Genomic DNA, 26,748 nt, shown 5'->3' with positions numbered 1-26,748 from the left:
GTTCGGGCGGCTTATTATAATGGTATAATGACTCCTTGATTGCCTTGAGAAAAACATGCAAAGAGGCAGAACGAGACTGGAGGAAAGACTATGGTCCCGGAAAAAAGCTATGTTACTTGGCTAAAATCAAACACTATCACAGAGCTATCTGCAAAACTCGTGCTGCCTATTATGCAAATGAAATCGGGTCTAGTCCAAATCCAGCTAAATGCATTTTTAAAATTCTTAAAGATCTTAGGACTAGGAAAGTTGAGGCACCTGTCATATCATCTGCACGCCACTGCAATGAGCTAACGACCTTTTTTGTGGAAAAGGTTCGCACCATCTATCAATCCTTCCCACAAGCTCCCACCTTCTCCACCTCTTTGATGTCCGACAGTGGGTCCGGTGCAACCCTGGCAGTAATCCCGACCTTGTCAGAGGAAGAGTTTGTTAGGCTGAGCGGTAAAATTAAAACTGGCTCCCCCTTTGACCCTTTGAAGCCAATGCAATTTAGGGAATCTCCATCTTTTTGGCCCCGCTCTGAAAAACAATCAACTCCTTTTTTTCAACTGGGACTGTTCCGGCTCTCTGGAAACAGGCATGGGTCTCACCTATCTTAAAAAAACCTACACTGGACCCAACCAAACCTGAGAATTTCAGACCCATATCCCTTCTTCCTTGGGTGGCCAAAATCGCAGAGGCACATGTGTACAACGTGCTAACTCAGTTGTGAATTCTAATGACATCATGGATCCCTCACAGAATGGGTTCCGTCCAGGTCATAGTATGGAAAGGGCCCTTCTATCCACGACTGAGCACCTGCGGTCCATCATGGATACTGGTCAAAGTGCAGCGCTATTTTTGTTAGACCTCAGCACCGCCTTCGACACGGTCTCCCATGGCATCTTACTTCAAAGGCTAGAGGAAGTGGGGGTAAGAGGGTCGGCCTTAGAATGGTTCCGCTCCTTTCTGACCAACAGATCTTTCCGAGTGTCTGCCCCCCCATTCCTTTCTCAGATCCACTCCATCGATCAGGGGTTTCCCCAGGGATCGGCACTGAGTCCATCGCTCTTTAATCTTTATGTTCAGCCGCTGGGTGCGGTCGCTAAGCAATGGGACCTTACTATGGTCTCCTACGGCGCCAACACGCAGCTTGTCATTACCTTGGCTGAAGGATCCTCCCCAACTGCCTCCAGATTTATAGAAGGAATGACTGCAGTAGCAGATTGGATGGCGGCCAACTGTCTGCAATTAAACACTTGCAAAACGGAGATTCTGTTGGTGGGAAAAAACGTCAGTCTGTGGAACGAGCATTGGTGGCCTACTGCCCTGGGTGCATTACCCACGCCCAAGAGAGTGGTTAAAAACCTTGGGGTTTTGATGGATTCTTCTCTCACTTTTCAAGCCCACACTAGGCAAGTTGCTGCCACCTGCTTTGGCCTTCTGCGAGGCCTCTGGCCCATTTTGAAGATTTTTGACCCACCAATACGACAACTGATTGTTCACACGACTATTTTATCTCACCTGGACTATGCTAGTTCCCTCCTTCTGGGGGCGAATAAGGTGGAAATACTCAGGTTGCAGCTGATTAAAAATGCTGCTGCCAGAGCTTTGGTGGGTCTCCCGCGCTTTTGCTCTGCCACTGGTACTATCCTTAGGTTGCACTGGCTCCCCGTTGAAAAGAGGATTCATTTTAAGACACTGTGTCTATCTTTTAATAAATCTTTCTAGTTTTTGAGGCGTATGAATGCTTTCTTAGCAGATGGCAGCTGCAGCCATAGTATCATAATTGCGAGTGACTTTAACACATGCTTTCAACCCTATGCCCCCCTTTTGGAAATGAATAAAGGAGAAGATAAATCCTGGGGATCCCCTCTTTTTTTCCCTCTAGGAGATCACCCAGAATGAGTTCTGCGGCCTTTTAGATTGTTGAGAAAAGGGGGTGGTGATGAACAGAGTGTGGAAGGGTATGCTCAGACATGAGTCCCTTGCTCATTGCACCATCAGGATTCAAGCAAGCCGGGCCGAAGACGGCTGTAATGCCAGAAACCGGTCCCCGGAAGCTTGTTTCCTTTCCAGTGAAGAATTGGCTTGGTAGTTTGGTCTGCCCTGTTCCCATGATGCACTGGGCCAGGGACAGACTAATTTGCATATAGCCAGGTTCTGAACTGGGATGGTGCAGTGAGCTAAAAAACGGTGATGGATCAAGCCCTGATCTGTTGACTGGGTAGGAGTGTTCTGATTAACTCAGATACTCTGTCCATCACCACCCCTTTTTGTAATTATTTTGGCCACCATGAGTGTGGAAGGGTATGCTCAGACATGAGTCACTTGCTCATTGCACCATCAGGATTCAAGCAAGCCGGGCCGAAGACGGCTGTAATGCCAGAAACCGGTCCCCGGAAGCTTGTTTCCTTTCCAGTGAAGAATTGGCTTGGTAGTTTGGTCTGCCCTGTTCCCATGATGCACTGGGCCAGGGACAGACGAATTTGCATATAGCCAGGTTCTGAACTGGGATGGTGCAGTGAGCTAAAAAACGGTGATGGATCAAGCCCTGATCTGTTGACTGGGTAGGAGTGTTCTGATTAACTCAGATACTCTGTTCATCACCACCCCCTTTTTGTAATTAAAGCCTTTTAGATTGTTGACATATAGGTAAGCCTAAGTTTGAGCAGGGTAATTGTACAAGTCATATTGATTTCATCCTCTTGGATGTGCGTTTATGGCATGAAATGGCAGATATGGTGGTCATAGACTGCCATGTTAGTGATCATTTCCATATTGTATAGGACTGGGAAAGGGCATGGATAAAGGATATGCAGTGCCTAGATCCAGCCTTACTATCCAACCCTATTGTGTTGACCAATAATAAACACATTGTTAGATAGGAGGTTCTTTCCAATTAAAAAAAGGTCATACACAAGTATCTGATCCATTGCTAACTTTTGGGCATCACACCCTGACCCCTTCTCAGATTACGATACTGCATGAAAGTGTCCTCTCCAAGTTCTGGAGCATGTTTGTAAAATATTGCAAAAATGGTGGGGGCCCTCGGAAAATTGGAGTTATCATTGGTTTAAGGATTTTTGCAAAAGTGCACATACGTTTTGGTAAATGCCTTAGGCTTAGAGAGTAAACATAGAGCAAACATATTTGAAGAAAGATGGAGAATACGCACATCCAAGAGGGCTATCAAGATTAGGAAGGCCCAGTGGGAGGCTAGCATTTGGAATGATCTGTTGGATGCGTCTAAACATAGGGACAATATGTGTTTCTGCCAACTGGTTGCACACAATGGATGCAGAGATCCAGTCCACCCTGATTGCCACGTTACACCGCAGGACTGGGTCAAACATTTCTCAGAACTCTAGGCAGATTCAAAATACGTACAGAGGCAAAAAAGATACTCTGCCATCCATCACCATTGAAGAAGAGGCAAAGACATTCACACTAGAGGAAACTAATGCTGCAATTCAGGCCCAAAAACCTGAGAAAGCACCTGCTTTAGACAGAATCCTTGCTGAGCTACAGATTTGGTGGCCCTACTTAAATTCTTTGTCAAATTGCCTTAATGGCAGAAGCCTCTATCCCAAGCTCCTGGAAAGGGGAAGAAATAATCCCCATTATCACAGGAAATTACAGATCAATAGGTCTAATTGACAACATACAAAAAGTCTACAGTATGCAAATGTTAACTAAAATAGTACAATTGACCAGATTGTGCGGTGTCTGTCCATCAAATGGAAGACTGTAGATATTGACTGAGGGTCGCTATTTGTTGCTTTTATAGATTGGGGTGCCTGTGAGTTTATTGTCTCTATAATAGGCTTTTTATACAGAGAACTTTGCGAGGGTCAGGTGGGGTTCAGCAGGGAACTGAAGGAGGATATTCCCACTAGGAGAGGTGTTAGACACTAGTGCGGCCTTGCCCCCATGATCTTCCTTTTAGAAATGAATGGATGTTTCTCTTATCTTTTAAAATACGAAAAGGACTCACCCAAAATGGCAGATCATAAAATATAGGGTCTTCTTTTTGCAGACGATACCCTGCTGCTTTAAAAAAAAAAACAATGTGGATTATCTACTCTATTTGAAAAATGCAGCTTTTTTTGCAAGGAGCACGGTTTAGAAATTAATAGTAATAAAACAAAAAATATATGGTATTAGGGGCCCGATGTAGGTAATTTTATTTTACCACTTCTTAAATATTTAAGAAGTGGTAAATATGAAGGGGGGAGATGTAGGTATTTCCAGATGTGGAAATACCGAATCGTTAAGATTCGGTATTTACCGAATCTGGAAATACCGAATCGGTATTTCCTATTGATTCCTATGGGCTGTGAAGCCCATAGGAATCAATGGGCAATACCGATTCTGTAATTACAGAATCGGTAAATACCGATTTTAGCAAGGGTGCAGGGGGTGTCACTTTGACACCCTCTGGCACCCCAAAAATAGGCATGTGCGCCATGTGGCACACAGACATGCCCTAAGGGCATGTCTGTCTGTCACATGGCTAGGTGTGCATGCACACATGTGCATGCACACCTGAATTCGGTATTTTAACACCCAATTGGATTGGGTGTTAAAATACCGAATTTGTAGGGCCTTTGGGACTCTGAAGAGTCCCACCTACATATGGATTTACAGAATCGGTATATTTACCGATTCGGTAAAATACCGAAGTGGTAAATTTACCGAATCGGTAAATATACCGATTCTGTAAATTCAGAACCACCTACATCTCAAAAGCCAAATACCGGTCGGAAACGGCCGAATTCGGCCGTTACCGACCGGTATTTGGCTACCTACATCTGGCCCTTAGTGCCTGCCAAAAAATCAAGGGTAAGGTACTTTTAGAGGATGAGCGATTGGGTAGGGTTTACGAATTTGATTATCTGGGTGCTAGAATGAATGACTTACACAAATGGCTACCCCAGATAGGGAAAAGTGGACTGACTTTGTAAACAAAGAGCAGGGTCCATCATAAAATTTGACAAAAGAGCGTCTGCTTTCGCCATTTCACCTGCAATTGAGATATATAAGACTCAAACCTGTGCGGCAGCACTGTGTGGTGAGGACTTGGAGGGACATTGTAACGCTGGTGTTCTTGAAAAGGCTGAAAATGCTTTTATAAAGACTCCTTTGAGGCTTCCCACTGGTGCCCCTACCCTTCCAATAAGAATTGATTTAAATCTCAGATCAACCTCTAACATTGCTGCATTGAGACCCATCCAATGTTTGATCGGGCTTTGGATTTGGATCCCTGCAGGGATTGTGTCAGGGTCATACTAGATGGACAATAAGTCAGTAAAATTCCCTGGCTATTGCATATAAAACCCTGGTTACAAAAGCTGGGCTTGAATGATTTTTTGTCCAACCCTAATCCATTACCCCGCAATGTTGGTGATTTTTATTTACTGATTAAATGTGTTCCAGAATTTGAGTCATACATGACCTTTGTTATTAATCCATTTGCACAAGAACTTTTTGTAAAATTTAGATTAGGGATTCTAATGTCTGATGGGCCTCCAGGTAGTCGAGAATGTTGACCATGTATTGTTCTTCTGTAAGGCTTATGCAAAACAACACCCATATTGGATTATTCCTCTTTGTTGTTTCCTATGCTTTAGTGATAGCCATATTGCTCCAAAAGAATGCAGAACCACTTCTAGAGTGTGTATTGTTTTTCCAATCTCGAACCACCTATCTTCAATATGGCATATCACGATGAACATATTAAACAAGAAGTAAGGACTGCTTTTTGCATACTTGCCATTCTGTGTAGTTTGAGTCACTTTTTAGATCACAAGACCCAGCTTTTCATTGTCAAATTTGTCTTGCTTTATTTTAGTCATAGAGCGGGTTTTATTCAGAGTGTTAGGAAGCCATCTTTTTGGGAATAGGGCATTGTTTTTTTATCAATTGTACTAGAAATTGTTTATAGAATTGTACTGATGAATTCCTCTTATGAATAACATTGTATTTTACTCATACATGGATTTTCTCTCTAATGAATTTGTTTTTTAAAGAATGCTTTTACTTGTACCTTTTATAGTTTAATTGAGCTAAAATAAAGGAAATGATGATGATGATGATATTCAAAGTCTGCCTTTATCCTCAAAGAATTGACCAACCAGATTTCTTTGAGCCTAAACGTTCTTTTGCTTTTTCATTATCTGTAGAATAGTCAGCACTTTTAGGAAGCACAGGGTTGTATTTACATTCATTACAAAATATTTGCATAATAAAATTGATTTTATTTCCAGTTCCAAATGTATGCATGTATTGCGATTTTTATTAGATAGGAATCTTATGTAAAATGGCTTTAAAAACATCCCAAATAAGACCCAATGAAGAATCAAATATTTCCTGAAAAATTAATTCAAGCTTTCTTTATAACTTATATATTCATTTTATTTGAAACAACTAGTAGTTAAAGAATTTAACATCAGAGTGAACATTCAAGTGAAGGGAAATCATAGTGTGATTAGAAATGTGATTATAGCCTGAGATGAATATGGGCGGGTGGCCCGTTTCTCCGCTAGCGAGACGGAGTAAATTACTTCATCGCCTTGATGGAGGAGCCACCCGTCTAACTTAGAAATGACTGACAAGCTGGCGGTCATTTCCAAACAGATTCCCGTCAGTGCTATATGCAGTTTGATGCAGGGCTTTGTCAAGATGACGGAGCCCAGAGTCAAACTGTTTTCTTTTTTATTTTCAAAAAGAAAATTCAGAGATGGATCTTCTTTTGGAAAATAAAACAATAAAATGCTCCCCTTGCCATTAGAGTTATCTACCATAGGGAGGGGATGATTAAGCAGTTTTTACTGCCCCTTTCAGCTAGGGCCTTCTCTGAGGTGACCGGAAATTAAAACTGACATCTATTTCCGCCCATCTGAATTAGATGGACAGAATTTGAGGTCTGCCTCCAACGACCCTTACTCCACTGGGCCCATTGGAAGGGTTCAATCATAGCAGAGACAGAGTAGTCTCCAAAGTGAATTAACCAAGGTCCATCCACATTTGTATCCATCTGCGTATAAATTTAGAAGGTGGACTGCATTCTTGCCCGTACGGATACTCTGGCGCAAGGAGTATCCTTCCACTAAGAATTAAATCAGGCCCTAAGGTAAATAATGGGTCTAAACACAATGAATAAGAGAAAAAACATTCTTTAGAAGTGGTAAATATCAGTCATGATACTTAACAATGTTTAACAAAGCACACAAAATCATATAAATGTTTTGCTACCTAAAACTGAATTATCCTAATATAACAAAAGGCAAATAAATAAATTAAGATACCCTCCTCGAATTAGTAGATGATGATCATTGTCTACTAATATGGAGGTTTTTCTACCAAAACCTAGATACCTAATGTTAAATGAAAGAACCATGCAAAACTCAAGGGGAATTCTGTCTGTTGCACTTTATTGTGTATTGCATTTATAAATCAAACCATGCCGTGGTTGGGCGTATTTGTTCTTACATCCCACGGCTGGTTCGATTAGTTGCCCTTTCAGTCCTTGAGTCAGAGTTCTCCTGATAAAGATCTTCTGCGTGCAAGAGATAGCCTTATCCTGTGCTAGTCGTGGACTTCTGGAGGATTCTCTTCTGGAAAGTCAGTAATCTGTCCAGTAGTATCCTGAAGAAGAGACAAATGGGATGTCAGAAGGCGACCTTCCATTTAATGTTGGCTTTCATCCCCATTATTCGCCTCTTTTACCAACCCACCCTCTAGACCAACTGGCCTTGAGAAGCTAGAAATATGTAATGTCCTCCAAAACTAACATCCCTTTTCCCTTTCCATAGATCGCTCTTTTCAGAAACTACTCTTCTCTGGGGATTATCGCTTTGATAGATAGACTTTCCCTGGTGCTAAACTCTGCCTCTTAATGGGTCTCAAAATTAGTTTTACTGGGAAGTATGGCATCCCTGACCTGAGGCTTGTATACCGAGCCGTAGCCTTTCTTCAACTTCCCTCTTCCTTTTGTGGGCCATCCACAGCCCCCTGTCTGCCATATGATAATAGCTGCACTCCTTCAGTAAGCCTGCTCATCAGCTCCAATACAGGAAGTCCCGCACTTTTGAACTTCCCCAGTGTCAACACAGCCCTACGTACATATAACAGACACGGACCACAACCAGAGGTTCTGTGCAAAACCACACATCCTTGCCGCAGCACTGAATTGCCCCTCCCCACGGATAGGTAGGTAATACCCAAACCTAAGACCACCCTTTTACATTTGACGATACAAATCATAAATATGACCAAAACCATATTTAATCTTTGTCCAAACTCAATTACCTTCTACATCAGATTTGTGATCAGTTACTACAGTATTCAAGGAGTTATAAATTATTAGCATGACAACATTTTTATAATAAGGCTGGATAAGCACGTACTTGCTCATTGCTAAAAATGAAACTATTAGAAATGTGTGTATTTAGACACGATACAATATCACGTTTAGGTTTTTAAAATAGACATTTTGTGTATTCTTGCTGAGACCGTCAAAATGTACGGAAGCCATATTTAAATTAATTGCTTTTTACCATGACTCGAATAAAGAAAATGTCCACCAAAGTAAAGAAATATGATCAATCAATATCATTAAATTAACAAATATGTAAATCAAAAATCTAATCCAGACACAGAAAAGAAAAGTAAGTCAATACTACTGTACTACTACTATCAAAATAAGCAAAAAGTGAAGTGGCTAAAGTGGCAAACTCTCTCTCTTAGAGCTCAAGCTCAGGCCTGATAATCCTGAAACAAGATGGCTGAAGCAACTGCTTAGGTCCCAGAGTGAACCTGGCAGTGGCTTGTTACTGCTACTAGAGGGCCTACTGCTTTGATTGCGCTACCCACTTAAAGAACCCTTTTAACCCCTCCCATGCTCATGACGAGCACAGCTCGTCATGAGCCACAGTTCCCTTGTGCTCATGACGAGCTGAGCTCGTCATGACCGTTAGAACACTCACACGCAGGGCTAATTCCCTGCTGTGCGACCATTCTACACAAACAGGTGTGGCCGTGACGAGCTAAGCTCGTCATGAGCACACGAGCACCGTGCCTCATGACGAGCTCAGCTCATCATGAGCACCGGGGCGCTGTGCGCGCCCCTCGCCCCCAGCACAGCGGGGGAATCAGCCCCGCAGTCAAGGGGTTAAATATGGCTCAGGCTTGCAATTGCAGCCTCTGTGGGAAGTTTTAAAATGCCATTTCAACCTAGCAAAAAAAAACATTTGCCATGCCTAATCTTCCTTGTTAATACATATAAGTCACCCCTAGGGTAGGCCCTAAACAGCACATAGAGCAGCGTGCCAGGCAATTAAAAAGTTGGACATATACTTTAAGCTTTCACATGTCCTGGTCGTGAAAAAGTGTTCAATTCTTTTTTTTCACTGCTGCAATCTGTCTCCTACCTCTTCCATTGGATATTGGGTTACCTAAAACATTTAATAAGTCATAACTTTCAATTGGGAGCCGTTACGAATGTTGAGTTTGGTGTCTAAATAATTCCAATTTAAAACCCTATTTAAACGGAAAGACAGATTTTAAGTCACAGTTCTGAAAAATGCAGCTTTTAGAAAGTTGGAATGTGTTCGTCCCAACCATTTGGTGCATGCAGTCTTTAACATGGGTCACATTAATAGGTATAGCTGGCATTTAGTCTTTGTGTTTTACTCCCAGACAATGAGACAGAAGGGTAATAGGTGTTGGCAGGGTGAAGAAGTCATCTACCACACTTGCACATAACAAAGACTCTGCCTCAGCACACTCACAAAGGGTTCCACACTAGTTTTTGTTTCCCCAGATAAGCTGGGGCCGGGCAGCGGTGGAGGAAATTCAAGACACCTCTGTAGTGATAGGACACGAGAAGCTTCTCTCACTTCGAAGTGGGCACAAGGTATAAGTAATGGACCCTCACAACTCTTCAGTACACATCTTGACCTGTGGAATACTCAGAAGAAGGACTGCTGTGCTGCTCTGCTGCAGGAAGGACTGCTGGCCTGCAGTAAGAAGGACTGCACCTGAATCTTGTACCCATGACAATGAGAGTGGCTCCAAGGGCTAGTTGACTGTTCTCCTGATCAGAGCCTCGGAGACAGAAAAGGCTTGAACCACCTTTAGCCCTGCACCTAGACTCTGCCTGCTTTAAGTCTTGACCCCCACACTAGTCCTGGACCCTTAGAAGTGGGCGTAAAGGTGCTCCGCCAGCCCAGCTGTGGTCTTTTTGGCAGATCAGACACAGATCAGATCAGATTTTTGTGTTGTTTTTTCACTTTATTACTGTTTTTCAGATGCATAAATACTTAACTCATTGCCTTTAAGTTTAGCCTGATTGCTTTTGTGCCAAACTACCAGAGGGTTGAGGACAGGTTAATTTGAAGTTTGGTTGTGTTTCATCCTGACAAGAATGGTAGCTGTTGCATGCGTAGGGTTTCACTCCCTTAACCACTAACCCAATGCTCTACAGTAGTCAAGAATGTAAAAACTTGTGTGAAGAAGCCGGGGTCCTCTCTAATATAGAACAAACAAAAGAAGGCCCGCCCATTTTGCCGTAAACTAACTCTCAACAGGATGGTGAGAATACCCTTTGGTTTTCTTAAATAACTCTCACCCACCAGGGTTGCCCCTTGGTGGCATGCTTAATCATCGGGTTCACACACGACGAATATTTGAAATTAACTCACACCATCAGTGATAACAAATTTGTTTTTCTTCACCTGAACATAATAGCTGACCAAGGCACATTGAGGAAAATTACACATGAAAAACCAATGGCTAAAAATTGCTTTCTCCTCTATGACAACTTTCACCAATGTCATCTAAGGGAGAATCTCCCTTTAGGACAATTTTGGAGACTCAGTGGGATCTGTTCGGATGTGAGAGGTTATAAGCAACAAGCAGACCATCTGGCTAATAATTTAGAAGCTAGAGAGTATCCACTCAACATTATACAGAGAGCCATGAAACAAGCATGCAATAACAACAAGGAATCTCTATTGGAACAGAAGTCGCCTAAAGAGAAAGAGGAAAGACCCATCTGCATTGCTACATTTAATTTGGCCTTTGACAAAGTGAGTAAAATCATCATTAAACATTGATTATACTGAATAGTAGCACCTTGAATTTTCCTAAACCACAGACGAGAAAAAAGCCTCAAAGACCTACTAGTACACACACATCCGTGGAAGCCAACAACAGATACATGACAAGCACAAGGCACCATATCCCCAGTGGTGAGCCATTACCAATGTGATGGATGTAGCGTGTGTCACCTTACAAAAGCAGCGAAAACTGTATCCTTCAACAATGTGGGGGAACCTTGGATGTTACCTAATTGCAACACCAAAAGGGTGATGTACATCGTAACTTGTCCCTGTAAACTGCATTATATAGGCATTACAACCAAAAGAGTGAAGAACAGGGTTCATCGAACATTGCAGCAACTTCAGATGTGGTACAGCCACCCCAATCAAAATGTCAACTCACTACATTGAGGCAAGGACTATCGGTGGCTGGTTCTTGAACATGTTGCAAATATAACCAAATATGAGTACAGGCTATTTGAGAAAGAACAACGCTGGGTGTTCAAACTTAAAAAACATATTGGGGGTCTCAACGACAAAAGTCCATGGAGTCAGTTCAGGTGTAAAGAATTGCTGCTCACACGTGTAGTCACAACTGTATTTTAAGTGTTTCTGATTTAAACCCCTTCTTCTTTTGAGGGTGTTTTAGTTACTTCCCACATAATAATTCAGTCGAAAAGCCAGGTCTTGAGTGTCTTCTTGAAGATGTTCAGGGAGGGGGAGCATCTGATATTAGTCAGGAGCTCGTTCCAGGTCTTCGCTGCGATGTAGGAGAAAACTCTTCCACCTGTTCTGGCTCTTTGGATGCGAGGGGTTTCGGCGAGGACGAGGTTGGTGGATCGGAGGTTTCTTTTGGGTGGGTGGAAGGAGATTCTTTCGTTGAGGTATAGGGTCAGGAGTCATTTGTAGGTATGGGTGAGTATCTTGAAAGGGACTCTCTGCTCAACGGGAAGCCAGTGGAGGTTTTGCAGGTGTTGAGTGATGTATTTGTGTTGAGGGATGCCGAGTACGAGTCTGGCTGCGGTGTTCTATATGATCTGGAGCTGGTGGAGCAGAGACTTGTTGCTATTGGCGTAGAGGGCATTATCATAGTCAAGTCTGCTGGTTATAAATGCGTGGGTGACTGTCTTTCTTGATTCAGGGGGATCCATTTAAAGGTCTTTTGGAGGATGCAGAGGATGTTAAAGCAGCTGGAGGCGACGGCGTTGACCTGTCGGGTAATGGAGAGGGAGGAGTCGAGTATGATGCAGAGTTCCCAGGCATGGTCGGGGGTTGGAAGGCTGCCGAGGGCAGTGGGCAGGCAGGTGTTATCCAATGCAGTGGGGGAGGGTTCGAGGACAAGGACATCTGTCTTCAGGCATCTGCGGCTCATCCAGTATGCAATGTCCTTCATTCCTTTCTAGAAATAGAGTCTGGTGGTGGTGGGGTTCTTGATGAGGAAGCGGATGAGCTGGGTGTCGCCGGCGTAGGATACTATGCTGAGTCCGTGTTGTCGGACGATGGCGGCGAGGGGGGCCATGTAGATATTGAAGAGTGTGGGGCTGAGGGATGATCCTTGGGCTACTACGCAGTTGATATCCGTGGGTTCAGAGATGAAGGGAGGTAGTATGATTCTCTGGGTTCTGCCAATGAGGAATGAGCGGATCCAGTCGAGGGCCGTTCCTTGTATGCCGGCTTTGTGGAGTCTGGCGGTGAGTGTGCGGGAGATGGTGGTCTGGCTGGCGTTGCTGGAGAGGGTAGAGATTTCGGAGTCGGTGTCTGATTATTGAAGTTGTCGTAGAGGCTTTTGATTTTCAGATAGAAGTAGGATCCGAGCTTGTTGCAGAGGTCCAGGGAAGAGGTGATATCCTTGGTTTCGATGGTGGCCTTGGTGAATTCCCGGATGACGCTGAAGAGTTCCTTGGAGTTGCTGAAGTTGGCAAGAATCATGTTTTTCATGAAGGTCCTTTTGGTGGATCTGATGCGTTGGTTGTATTCCGTCATGGCGTTCTTATCAGTGGTGCAGTCTTCAGCTGTTTTGCTGGTTCTCCAGTTCTTCTCGACGCGTCTGCCAGTGCGCCTGGATTTATGGAGGTCTGCGGTGAACCAGGTGGCCTTCCTGGGGCGCTGTCTATCAGGGTAATGTAGGGGTGCAAGATTTCTGCGCAGCTGGAGATCCATCTGTGGAGTTCTTTGGCTGCGAGGTTGGGATTGGTCGAGGTGGTGGGGGTGTTGAAGTTGAGGGTGGAGTTGAGCTGCTCCTTAGTGACTTTGCTACAGAACTTTCTTGGAGGGCTTGCTACGCCTTTGGGCAGCGTGGGTTTGTAGACGTGGAAGTGTATGTAGAGGCGGATAGCCGGGAGCTGTATTCCTTACATCTTTTAAAAATTTTAATCCTTTGAGTGTGATTACTATTGTGTATTTTATTTGACATAGACCAACCTTCAGTCCTGTTGACACTGTCCTTGGAGCCTGCTGATAACGAGCAGCGCCTCCCTCGCCTCGCCAAAACGCCCTCTGGCCGCCGCCATTGACGGCGTGCAACGAGGCCACGCCCCCTCTCTGGCCACGCCCCCCCGCCGAGCTTAAAAGCGCTGAATGCGAGCGCATTTGTAATTCTCCCACTCCTGAGGCGGATAGCCGGGAGCTGTATTCCTTACATCTTTTAAAAATTTTAATCCTTTGAGTGTGATTACTATTGTGTATTTTATTTGACATAGACCAACCTTCAGTCCTGTTGACACTGTCCTTGGAGCCTGCTGATAACGAGCAGCGCCTCCCTCGCCTCGCCAAAACGCCCTCTGGCCGCCGCCATTGACGGCGTGCAACGAGGCCACGCCCCCTCTCTGGCCACGCCCCCCCCGCCTCCCCACACTACAAAATGTGCCATCTAAGGAAGCGCAGCGGACGAGCGCAGCGGGAGCGCCGTTTGCGCGCCGAAGGCGCGCCTAAGGCAAGCCCGTCTGCGCCCGTCCGCGACCGGCCTGCGACCAGCGCCAGCCATGCTGCCCGTGCCCACACACACAAACAAAGAATAGTCTGGTCCAGTGCGGAACTCCGGGCTCTTAATGCTGATATTATCTGTCAGGCGCCTGAACTCAATCTGGCAACCCTGGTTCCCCCTCCCCACTGCCCACGCTGCCATAAGTCTCTAGGCACCGTCTCTTCTCTAACAGCCTCACTTCTTAAAAAAGCTAGCAAGCCTTCTCGTAACCCCTCCTCCACCCAACTTAGGATTGGATTACTTAACTGCAGATCTCTTCCCAAGCATGTTAATGATCTATGCTTGCTCATAATGGACTCACACTGGGACGCTTTATGCCTCACAGAGACATGGCTTAATGAAGACAACATGGCATCCATTTCGCTAGCAATCCCGCCAGGCTTTAAAATGAGCTTTTCTAATAGAATGGAGGGCCGAAGAGGAGGTGGAGTGGCTTTCATTTATAACGAGAAATACACTCTGCTGTCTTCCGCTCCCACCACACTCCCAGGCATTGAGGGGCTACGTTTTTGCCTCCAAATTACCCCCCAACTGTCTCTTACTGGCCTAGTTATTTATAGACCCCCGGACTGTCCGACATCAGCCCTGAGTGAGCTTATGGACTTTATAGTCCTAAACTCTCTAGACCATTCTTATTTTATCGTAGCTGGCGATTTTAATCTCCACGCGGACAATCCTGACTGCCCTCAGGCTTCCTATCTTATCTCTACTCTGCAATCGGCCAATCTGATTCAAGCTATTGCAGGCCCCACGCATCGGGCAGGGCATATGCTCGATCTTTTCTTTTCTAATATACCTAACACAACAGCCTCCTCTCCGTTACCACTACTCTGGACGGACCACTACTTAACTACCATGGCCATCTCAATCCCTCCCCAATCTCAGAGCACTGGGAAACGATCCTATGTGCGGAGAAAATGGGACAATTTAACAGCGGTCAAACTGTGTCCAGCACTTCGCGCAACCCCTATACCTCTTACCTCGGATGCAGACTCCGATGCTGCATCCCTGAACTTATGGATAAGCACAACAGTGGACTCTCTAGCGCCGGCCAGTACTGCCACATCACGCAGAGAATCTCCCTCTGCACCATGGTTCACCCCTGAACTCAAGGCCGAAAAAAGTAAATGTAAAAAACTGGAACGCTTTTGGAGAGTTAACTACTGCGACTCAGCCAAATCCAGCTATAAAAAAGCCCTTCATGCTCTACACTTATCCATTAAAAAAGCCAAGAAAAACTTCTTTGAGGCCTCCATCCTACAGGCGAACCAATCAAGTAAAGAAGTATTCAAGATTGTTCAATCCTTTTTTAAGCCCAAAGCTATTGAGACGGATATCATCCCGTCGGTAAATCTCTGCGAATCCATTTCAGACTTTTTTGATACCAAAATTTTAAAAGTCTATGATACTTTCACGGACCCTGAGCCGACACTAATGGATGAGCTGAGAGTCTCTGAGTGCCCCATTACCCCTTTAAATCTATTTCAGCCTATTACCCTCTCTGAGGCAGTAAAAGAAATACAAAAATGTAAATCGGGAGGCCCGGATGATCCCTGCCCACCTAAACTGTGGAAACTAATGTCGGAAGCAATTGCAGCTCCCCTCCTACACATATGGAACACGTCCATTGCTACTGGCACGTTTCCGGACTGTTGGAAACAGGCCACACTACTCCCACTGAAAAAAAAACCCCAAGTGGCACCGGATGATCTGAACAATCTCCGACCCATCTCTCTCCTTGCAGCCCCCGGCAAAATGCTTGAAAAAATAATCCAGCGGCAGCTTAATAAATTTATTGAAGATAGCGGCGCCCTACATGAAACTCAGTCGGGCTTTAGGGCCGGCTTCAGCACCGAGACGGCCCTCATTGAGGTTGCCGAGTCTATCAGGTGGTCCTTAGATTCAGGGGCATCAGCAATGCTGGTGCTCCTGGATCTATCAGCTGCTTTTGATACTGTAGATCACAGCAGATTGCTGATCCGACTTAAGGACATTGGTATTGGAGACAAAGCTCTCAACTGGCTACTCTCCTACCTCTCTAATCGCTCCCAGAAAGTGGCCTTGGGCCCCTTCTCTTCTGGACCAAAAAATCTCTGGTGTGGCGTCCCACAGGGGTCGGCACTCAGCCCCCTGCTGTTCAATGTCTATTTGGCCCCGCTTTTCACCTTGATTGCCAAATGGGGGGTCAAGGCAATATCCTACGCGGACGACACGCAATTAGTCTTCCCATACACAGACACGTCCGAGGCAGCATTTAGCAAAATCAGGGGCTGTCTGCAAGACGTGGCCAAATGGATGAATACCAACAAACTCAAAATGAACGCGAGCAAAACGGAGGTGCTATTCTTTGGAAACCTCAAACATCCCCCTCCGGATTTGTGGTGGCCAACGGAAATGGGACCTGCCCCATCTCCCAGCTCCCATGCAAAAAATCTAGGAGTAAAATGGGATGAGAATTTGTCTTTCTTGCCGCATATACAACAGCTCACTGCGGGCTGTCTGCATAAACTTAAAAATTTGCGGAAATTTCTGCCTCTGCTACCAGTCGAGTGCCGGAAAACGGTTGTTCACGCAACAATCACTTCCCGACTCGATTACTCTAACGGCCTCTACCTTGGTCTACCTAAATATGCGGTGCAACGCCTACAAATCGTGCAGAATGCGGCTGCGAGATTAATAAAACGGATCCCTTTCAGGCAGCACATCTCTCCGCATCTGCACGAGTTGCATTGGCTACCTGTGGCAAGCAGAATTAAGTTCAAAGTGTTAACCCTGGCTTTTAGAGCACTAAAAGGCACGTGTCCAAATTATCTGAAACTCCGACTCCCCCGCTACCACCAAAAACGTGAGCTGCGCTCCAACTCTCTACTCAAGCTAACTGTACCGCGCTTGAGGAAAGCTAGACTTGGAGGCAGGTCCTTTTCGGCCGGCACGGCGAAACTTTGGAATACCCTGCCTCCTGACATCCAATCCGCCACGTCAGAAGCAAGCTTTAGGAAGCTCCTAAAAACCTGGCTTTTTATGCAATAACTCTGCCCCCCCTCCTGACTACTTACTCTTGCTGTGGGATTCGTTAGCGCCGGGACACCTCCCCAGAGGTAGCTGTTCGCGCTCAATAAGTTTCTGTATTATTATTATTATTATTACGGTACTTTTGGGCTTTTTAATTAAAAAAAACATACTACATGGACAGAAGAGCCCATGCATGAGCTGGACCTTGAAAATGTTTGTATGAACATTTGGAAGCTTTGACATTAAGAGATCACATGACAGCACTGCAAAGTACTTATTAAAAGCGATAGTTCTTCAACATGGATTTACAACAATTTCTCCCCCGCCCATACACAGGTGACAGAGCCATTAGTAAGATAAGAGACAGGCCAGTTTTTATTTGAACCTTGTCTGCGTCCCAGATCACTATCAAGCAACATTGTGGTCTAATAAAACAATCACAGTAAGTTTTTGTGCAGCTGGTAGTCTGAAATCACATATTTGAAAGTGCTTGTGAAATCAAATATATGCATCAGATCACAAAATTTAAGCAGGGAAGCCACGATTTTTGCAGGCTTTCTTGTTTCACTTTGTGAAAATCAGTCACTAAATGGGTATGATTTTGTCTCATTATGTTAAGGCTTTGTTTTGACCTCTTTGTGCATTTTTCTTCAATTTTTATATAATGCCAACTCAGCCCCCAAGACTTTGGAGCACTTTATATCAGCAATATTGACATTAAACATGGTCACATTTCTTTTGCAATGGGTAGGTTACATGATTTGCCTAGAATCCCAGAACGTTGAGCAGATGTTGAGACTTGAAACTGGTTACCCAGTGCCAATGCCGACATCTCTGGCCGTAGATGTGAGGGTAGAGCAGAGACAAGCAGAAGGGTAGAGCATTTGGTGCCTGCTGCCTGTGTCCTGGGTCACCAATAGCTGCCAAGGTTTCAGATTCCTTTTGTGTGACATTTTCATAATTTCAGTGTGAAGACGAAGGAAACATATATAAATATCAGGAATTACACCTATTTCAGCACCAAGGAACTCTAAAAACATCTGAAAACTGCTGGAAAGTACAGGAAATGGAAGGGCATTAGTGACCTTACAATCTGTTTGTAGTTAAACAAATGTGTAACCATGATATTAACAGACTGAAGGATTGATGATGTGAGTACATTAGTAGGATCGAAAATCTTCTAAAAAACGAAAATATGAACTGTAGCATAAAGTACTGTAGCATAAAATACAAACAAAAGATGCATTGCTGACTTCGATTACGTTCGGGAGCCGGGTGCACACATGTGAAGGTCAGGGAGTTAGACCTGAGCTGATGGCTATCGAGCAACATTAAGTTGTGCCAAGGCAGGTGTACTGCTTTCCAAAAGTAGCCTTATAATGTGTTACATTTTTGGCCATTTATGACATTTCTTATCCAATATAAAGTTGCATTCTGGGACATGTAGTTTAACTTTTCTTTGTACTTTTGACTAAAAAGCCAGACCTTACTGAATATGTTTGATACAACAGATTACACAATGATAAATAAAAGTTGCCTCAAAGACAGGAAGACATGGAATGTATTCAGTTATTGAAACATGATGCTCCGCATGTTGTGTACTCATAAGAGAGCCCATTTGTACATGTTGCTGACACTGTACATTGAGGCTAAATCTTTGGTTCTTTAGAGCATGTGTATCCCCTCCCTCCCAGCGCCCCCACCAACAGGGAGACTGTTACGCTCACATTGACCCTTGACTCAACTCAAACTAGTCCTCCATTGGCTCCCAACACTGATCGCCCTTACTGTTATAGCTCATCCACAGGCACCTCTAACAGCCGCCCCCAGACTTCCGACCACCTCCCCGCTAGCCATCCACCAAAATCGCGAGCTAGGTACTCCTCTAAAGACCCTGGAGTCTACCCAAACCAACCTATCTCCCCCTCCACCCTTACATGCCCCCTGGACTGCTCCCGAACCTTTGCCCCCTTGCCCTCTAGCACCCGCCAGCGTATATTGATCTAGAAACTCTGCACTCCAGAGTGACTAAACTAACCCAGAACATCCATAGCTCCATTCTGGATCTTATGAACCTCCTTCACCTTGCCAAGCTCTCCCTTGTTAACCTCAAGTCTCCTCTTACCTCCCCCCACCGTTCACCGAGCCTCCCAAGCATCCACTCCCGCTACCTCAGAGACATCTTGGCCTGCGCAAACAACCTTGCCACCTCTCAGAGGAGGATTGCCGAGCTCTCATACTTTCCTACAACTCTACCTCCTCCACCTCTAACCATCTAGACCTCACGAGAAACGAAATCCTAGGATGCTCCAGGACCGCGTCTGCCCATACCATCCCTTGCCTACTAGACACGAGTCCTGGACACCCCATCAGCACGGTCACCATCAACTCCAACAGGCCTCCTTCCCTCCACCACAGAAGTGTGATAAAAAGCAACCTCTCGCCTGTAGTCCTGACCGTCCGAACCCCTGACACTGCCCAGACCCCTCCCTATCAGGTCTCCTAATCAATTGCCGTTCAGCAGTCAAGCATGCCATTGATATTGCTGACCTCATCCTGAACAAAAATTTAGACCTAGCTATACTAACAGAATCGTGGCTCAATTAATACTCCTCCCCTTGCCTGGATTTATTAGTCCCTCCCAATTACAACATCGCCAGACTGGACAGACACTCCAACAGGAAAGGAGGAGGCATTGCCTGCATCTACCGATCCTCCCTCCTTGTCACGGAACTCTTAGCGGACACCATTGACTCCTGCGAATACCTTGCACTCTCCATTTGCAGCAACTCATTACATCTCTGCAGCTTGCACATTTTTTATCACCCTCCAGGTTCCAATGACTCTTTCACCGATCACCTCCTGGAAATCATCACAACTAAGATCTCCTCCAATGCCAAAGAGATTTTCCTGGGTGATTTCAACCTGCACTGGAATGACACTAAAGATCCATACGTCAACGCCATTAAAGACCTCTTAACCGACCAAGCCCTGACTCAAGCCTGCTCTCTACCTACCCCCTCAAAAGGGGCCATCCTTGACTGGATCGTTTCTAAGGAATCCTCAGTCAAGCTTATCTCCATAGATCCATGTGACTGGTCTGACCACCACTCCATCTCCTTTATCTTACCTGGGACCCGCAAGACAAAGACACAGCAACTGGCGATTTCCAAACGCTGGACCAGAGACACTTAGAACCTCGACCTTATGAAATTGGAGGCCCGCTGCAAATCTGACCCTCCCCTCGCACATAACCACTGTCAGCGACCTTAATGAACATTACTCATTGTCTAAATCAAACATTCTGGACGACCTTGCCCCTCTAAAACTAAAAAGAACACAAATCAAAGACAGAAACCCCTGGTTCACTTGTCCCCTTAACATGGGGAGGCAATCCCTATGGCAATCTGAAATAAATTGGAGACAACACCCCTCGGCTACACATCTAAAACTCCTCTGCCAGGCGAGGAACTCCGACAACAAACACATCCTCAACTCCAAAAAAGAATATTTCAGATCGGAATTGGGGAACACCAAGAATAGACCCAGTCAGCTATTTGAGCTGGTCAAACACCAATGAAATAAACTGCCTAAAACACCGAAAGAATCCCGCCAAATCCCTATTATCGTCAGAATAATTCTCCTCTTTCTTCACTGATAAAATCACGACATTAGGAATTGAACTCAGTACCGCCACTTATTCTCAGCCCCTTCCAGACCTGCCCCCTTTTTCCACACCACCCCCTCTGCCTCACCTAAAACCCAAGCCCGCTAGACTAACTTCGAATACTATGACGAAGACTCCATCTCCCAAATCCTCTCTACCTTAAATCCAAACAACCATTTTAATGACCCGATGCCTTCCAACTGCCTCGCTGCTGCCGCAAAAATCCATTGTTCCTTGCTGGACTGCAATAATCAATGCCTCTCTCCAGCAGGGTTTGATTCCGGACCCCTTGAAAGCTGCCCAAGTCCTCCCTATTTAAAAAAAAACATCACTGGACCCAGCCTCTCCTGATAATTTCAGACCTATCTCCAATATCCCGCTATTAGCCAAAGTATTGGAGATGTGTCTACAACAGCAACTAAGCCAACACATCAACAACTTCCACCTATTTGATGACTTCCAATCTGGATTTAGACCAGAGCATAGCAATGAAACCACTATGCTCCACATTGTGGACGATGCCCTCCAAGCCCTAGACCGAGGCAAAACCTGCCTTCTAATCCTCTCAGGTCTATCCTCTGCCTTCGATACGGTCAACCATGACAAACTACTTGAACACCTTAAATTCAGAATGGGTCTGGATGGTGTGGTCCAAGAAGGGTTCAGGTCCTTCCTCCATAACCGATCTCAGAGATTCCTCATTAACAGCAACCTATCAGCTCCCACCCCAGTCACGGATGGAGTCCCCCAAGTCTTAACCCTGTCTCCCACCCTCTTTAATCTTTACTTAGAGCCACTCACCAAAGTTCTTCACACCGCCAACATCTATTACCATATGTACGCGGACGATACCCAAATATACATCAATATCTCTTCGCTCGAGGAGATCCTCTCCCTTAATGAGAATCTGAAACTGACTGTCCAATGGCTAGCCGCTAACCAACTCAAACTCAACGCAAAGAAAACTGAATTTCTCCTAATCTCCCATTCAAAAGCCAACCCGGAGATTCAGATGTAGATCAAGGCCATCACAGCCCTAAACTGCCCGCCAACCATTGTGGACTCTGCCAAATCCCTGGGCATAATCCTTGACTGTAACCTGAACATGCAAGACCACATTAACTCGATGGCCAAAGCAGCCAGATTCCACCTGAGCTACCTATGGAAGCTGAAATCTTTCATCGATGCTCCTGACTTAAAAATGGCAGTTCAAGCACTAGTCATCTCTAGACTGGAATATGGATGTTCCACCCTTACTGGACTACCCAAGATCTCTTTAGCACCTCTAAAAGCCTGCCTCAACGTGGCCGCCAGACTTCTCACCGCACCAGAAAATTCGACCACATATCTCCACATATGAAAGCGCTGAACTGGCTCCTTCTAGAAGCCAGAATTCAGTTGAAACTGGCATGCACTACACACAAGGCTCTATACGCAAACTCCCCTGCTTATCTGGCACAGAAACTAGTGGTATCTGGAGGAAGCAGGAACTCCCGGTCCGCTAGAAACCTCTCACTCCAACCTGCCATTTTTCAGAAAAAAAGAACTTAAAATAGGGCGTTCACCGGGGCAGCAACAAGAATTTGGACATCAGAAGAATCCCTTCTCTAGCACGCTTCAAGAAGGAGGCCAAAACCTTCCTCATGGGTAAATTCGTCTAAGGCCTGCCTTCATCCACCACATTATGCCTGATGAATCTAAGACTATCCCTTCCTCTCCAGATCACCAATTCTCCCAGCAGAGAATAAGTGGGACCTTTGTTTTTACTGACTCTAACTATGATTGCAATCATACACTTGTATCCCCCTTCCCCTATTTCTCAGTACCCCTGCCCCTCGCCAACCTTTTGTATAGTTTTGTATTTTTCTGCACTTTAGACTTTGTTTGTTCACTTTTGTATAGCATGTAAATCGCTCTGATACCCTCACGGGTCAAATTTGCTCTCTATAAAACACTAAATAAATCCCTTAGTCTGAGAAAGAATTCACCCAGCATGTTCTTATTGCCTGTTTGTGGCCCCGTATTGCCTAATTATCTCCTGCTAGGTCTCGGTGTTATGAATTAGAGAATGCTGTTCTCCCTTCCTGAACATATAACTTCACAGACAGGTCACTGCCCTTATATATAGGCACTACTGCTTGCAACCCTTGCTAAATCTGTGGCATCTCTCACCTTTCTAGTGGTTGCAGAGGGATCCTGCTGTTGAGGGCCAACACATGCGTACAGACTGGCCCAGAGTTCTGCTGACAGCTTCGGTCAGGTGGACCCAGCCGTAGGGGACCCAGTCCTCCACAGTGGCGATTCTTGCCCCACAGAGGCAAGCAAGGGTTCCTCTAGACCATCCAATGTCACCAGACTAGGCTGCAGGATCATGCACTCTACCCCTGCAGCACATACTCCGACAGAATGAGGAGGTGCTACATTACTCCGGGGATTCAGAAGCAGAGGCCAAACACACTGCACCCCCTCCCAAGGATCTCCTGTCACTTGCTCTTTCTACTTCTGGGCTCGCCCCTAGCCTCCAGTGTATTGCAGCACCACAGTGACCCAAATCATATCAGGGAGCATTGCCCAAAGGAATAGGTAGCTTTATGAAAGACACAGGACCTCGTACCTTGATATCAGAGGAAGAGATGTGAGTTACAAAAGGAAGGGCATTACAGAAAGCTGCCAGGCTCTGAAGCTGTGAAAATCACAAACCTGAGGGCGAGGTTGTAGTGCTAAGGCACCAGACCACCACTCCATTGGTGTCCGCGAGTACGCTGGGAGTCGGTCCGGGTGATCATTATGGTGCTGAATACTGTCCTGCCCTGGAGGTGCAATGCGGTAGGAGTTGCAACACTGGCAGCAGGCTCCCAGCTGCGCTGGTAGGCTTCCAAAGTTAAACTATGCTGCAACTGCGGCGTACAGGTGTGGGTATCACACAGTGTGCCCTGCAAGGCTTCTCAGCAGCAGCGATTGGGCAATGGCGCTGTTGATGTTAATCAGAGGTGCTGCACCGAGTGTCTGGTGAAAATCATGTTATACTTTGTAGGCAGCTGAGCGAGTTGACTGAGACCCCAAGCCTGCCACAAGCAGTGCAGATGCACTGCTGCCATCTAACAAGATTTACTCTGTCAGTGTGGTTTAATTAGCAGCACTCAGCTTTGCTTGCTAAGGTGGCACTATAAATGCATTACAATGTATTTTAGTGCAGAGATACGGACCACCACGCTGAAATGAATTAATCTACTGCGTGGTACTTGGCTGGGCTGGTCACATGACTGTGATTTACTTGCTGTTGATCTTTATGTGTTCCTCCAAGTGAGACAAAGGGGGGTTAGGTGTTGGCAGACTTGGCCAGCCTGCCAGGATGGCTGGGAGCTGAGCTGTTTCCTGCCCACCTACAGTTCAAAGGGCTGTCTCCAGCACACACACTAAGGAACCTGTTACTGGTCTTTTCTCACCCCAGACTTCTTGGAGCATTCGTAGGAGAAGGGAAGAACCTTCCAGAACCAGATGTGGGGGGTAGCATGAGAAATTCCCCCACTTCAAAAGCTGGCACTAAGTAGACATATTGCATCCCAGAACACCTCTTCAGTACATTTCTGACCTTGTGGAAGACTTCAGAAGGACTTCCTGGACCCCTAGTGAACGACCCTGCTGCTAGAGGCCTGCCTTGGTTCTGGAGGTCTGCACTGCTGCTACCAGAGAACTGCTCTGCTGCTTGAGGAATGTCTTGCTTCCCAGAGGACTTACCTGCTGCTAGAGGCCTGACTTGATACTTGAAGGAGAACTGGACCATCTCCATGAATGCAGAACCACTAGACATACATGAGTTCAAGGGATAGTTGGCTGGCCTTCTGTGTGAGCTACTAGGGCATAACAAGCTCCTTAGACCTTGAGATCTACACCTCATCTCTGCTAGAGCTCCTGCCTAGCCCTAAAATGTGGGGCTTCTAAAAAGTTTCACTGAATGTTCTAGAAGGACTGACAGAAGACAAGGAACAACCTGACAGTGGATCCGCTCAAGGTGAATTGCCAGTTGGTCTGACTTTGCAGTAGCTCCTGCTACGTTACTCTATGCAGCAGAAATCCTGCTCACCAGGACCTCTCAGTGATAGTGTCTGGCCTCATGGAGCCCTCTTCTGCTACAGATTGTAGCTCTGTCTCACTGGAGGTTTCTGGCTTCCACAATGTTGGCTATGTCCGAAGGTAAACATTTTCACTGGGCTCGATGGTGACCAGCTCTCTATTGATGACGACTGTAGGAGGCAGGCTCTGTATATACTATACCAAAGTGAGGTACAGTGTGTACAAGTCCAGTGGATACCCAATGGTAGGCAGAGGTAAAAGTAGATAGTACCTTACTCTCTATTTGTGGTAGTGTGATCGAGCAGTAAGGCCTTACCAGAGGGTAGTGCTAAGCATTTGTCATACACACTCAGGCAAGGAATGATTTCACACACTCAAGGACTGAACTTAGACCAATTTGTTTGTATAAAAATATTATCTAGTTGCAGTTTATTTTTCTAGAACCATGTCAGGCCTGGTACAGGTATGTATAGCAATACTTTGTTGAAATATATGCAATCAAATGGCAATTCAAATACTGTGAACAATATACAGTTGGATTACTTTGTAATGACTTTTCTTACTCAGCCAGGTATGGCAAGATACCAGGCTGGTACATTTCCTGTGGGAAGGAAGAATAGGGTCAATGTTTCTGCAAATTCTTTACAGTTTTTATAATGTACTCACGTGCGAATATTTAGTTCTCTGAAAGCAGACCTGAGTTTTACGGGTCTGCGGGAAGGAGTCGGTTTCACCGACGGGCACCGAGTTGCACCACCAGTGGCACCAAGGCGGCCGGGTGTGGAGTGCCGGGTCCGTTTGTTAGGCAACGGGCTAGCAAGTCAGGGGGAGTTGAGGACTGTGGCAAGCAGGCCACCAAGTTAGATAAACAAGGACTCCTGGGGTTAGGGACAGCACAGAGGCCCACACAAGAACTACACCATCAGAGGTTGTCGGGGGTAGGATGCTGGCTTGGCTGTGTTTACAGTAGTCGATCGAGGATCCCTCCGAATCGATCAGTGGCTGTAGACAAATGCAATCTTTGGGAGTTGCTGCTTTTGGGTCCGCTTCATTCAATGACTGAGTCAGTCGAAAGGTTGTGGTTGTTTCCTCTGAACCGTTTCGGCGCAGAGTCGTTCAGGGTGTTTGCCTATTGAGAGTTTGATTCACTTCAGCTCGGGCTCTGGTTGTCAGGAGCGGACTGGAGGTGACCCACGGAGTCGGCTAGAGTCAGTGTTGGTTTGGCTTGAGCAAGTCCGATGCTCAAGGGAGACAAAAGTCAGTTCGGGATTTGAAGGCAGAGAATGTTCTCTGGGTTTTTGAGGACTGCTGGCTGTAGAATGCACTAAGATTCTTTTGGAGGAGTCTGAGGTCAGTAGAGACCGGTAGGGCTGGGGTCACGTCAGTAGCTTTCCTCCTCTTCTCTCCACACGGCTGTTAGGTCCTTCTTCTTTTCTTCTATTCGACTCTGGTCTAAGGAGTCAAGGTTCAGGGTTTCCACTAAATACTAATTTTAGGGGGGTTACTGGTAGGGACAGGTCGGGCCAATGGGCCCTTCCTTGAGGTGGGTGAACCCCCTATTATGCCATTCTCCAGTGGGAGGGGGACCTAGGCCTCACTCTGGTTAGTGGGATCCCCATCTACAAGATGGTGGGGATTGTGCTTCACCTCGCCTCCCCCTGAGGGGGTGGGGTTGGCAAAGGTGAGCACACCTCTCTTTCTGTCTTGATTTTCCCGCCGATTCTCCAGCCAGGAGTGGGGGTCAGCACTAGTTTAGGTTTATATTTAGGGATTTATAAAGCGCATGGCTACCCGCGGGCATCCCAACGCTAAAACAGGTAAGGGCAGCTATCTGGAGTGAGAGTTAGGGTAACAGCCAAGTTTTAAGTTTCTTTTTAAAACACTGTTCGTTTTCGATCAGTCGCAACTCTGGGTCCATGCTGTTC

General features: G+C 45.7%; 1 protein-coding gene across 2 annotated transcripts in view; it reads right to left on the bottom strand.

Annotated features, from left to right (window-relative positions):
- The window catches only part of SHISA4 (shisa family member 4), a 531,710-nt gene that overhangs the window by 66,936 nt on the left and 438,026 nt on the right, over window positions 1-26,748 (bottom strand). Inside the window, exon 5 of one of the 2 annotated variants that reach the window (XM_078644154.1) lies at window positions 7,402-7,632. The exons of the other annotated variant lie outside the window; for it this stretch is intronic. Within the exon in view, the coding sequence (XP_078500280.1) occupies window positions 7,610-7,632 (23 nt within the window). The 3' untranslated portion in view covers window positions 7,402-7,609. Of the gene's footprint in view, window positions 1-7,401; window positions 7,633-26,748 lie in introns of those variants that run through there. 2 annotated transcript variants of the gene reach the window in all.

The sequence above is a fragment of the Lissotriton helveticus genome, chromosome 5_1 (assembly GCF_964261635.1).
Source record: "Lissotriton helveticus chromosome 5_1, aLisHel1.1, whole genome shotgun sequence".
NCBI classification, from domain to species: domain Eukaryota; kingdom Metazoa; phylum Chordata; class Amphibia; order Caudata; family Salamandridae; genus Lissotriton; species Lissotriton helveticus.
The sequence above is the reverse complement of the archived record's forward strand: the minus strand, read 5'-3'. Positions and strand labels throughout refer to the sequence as shown.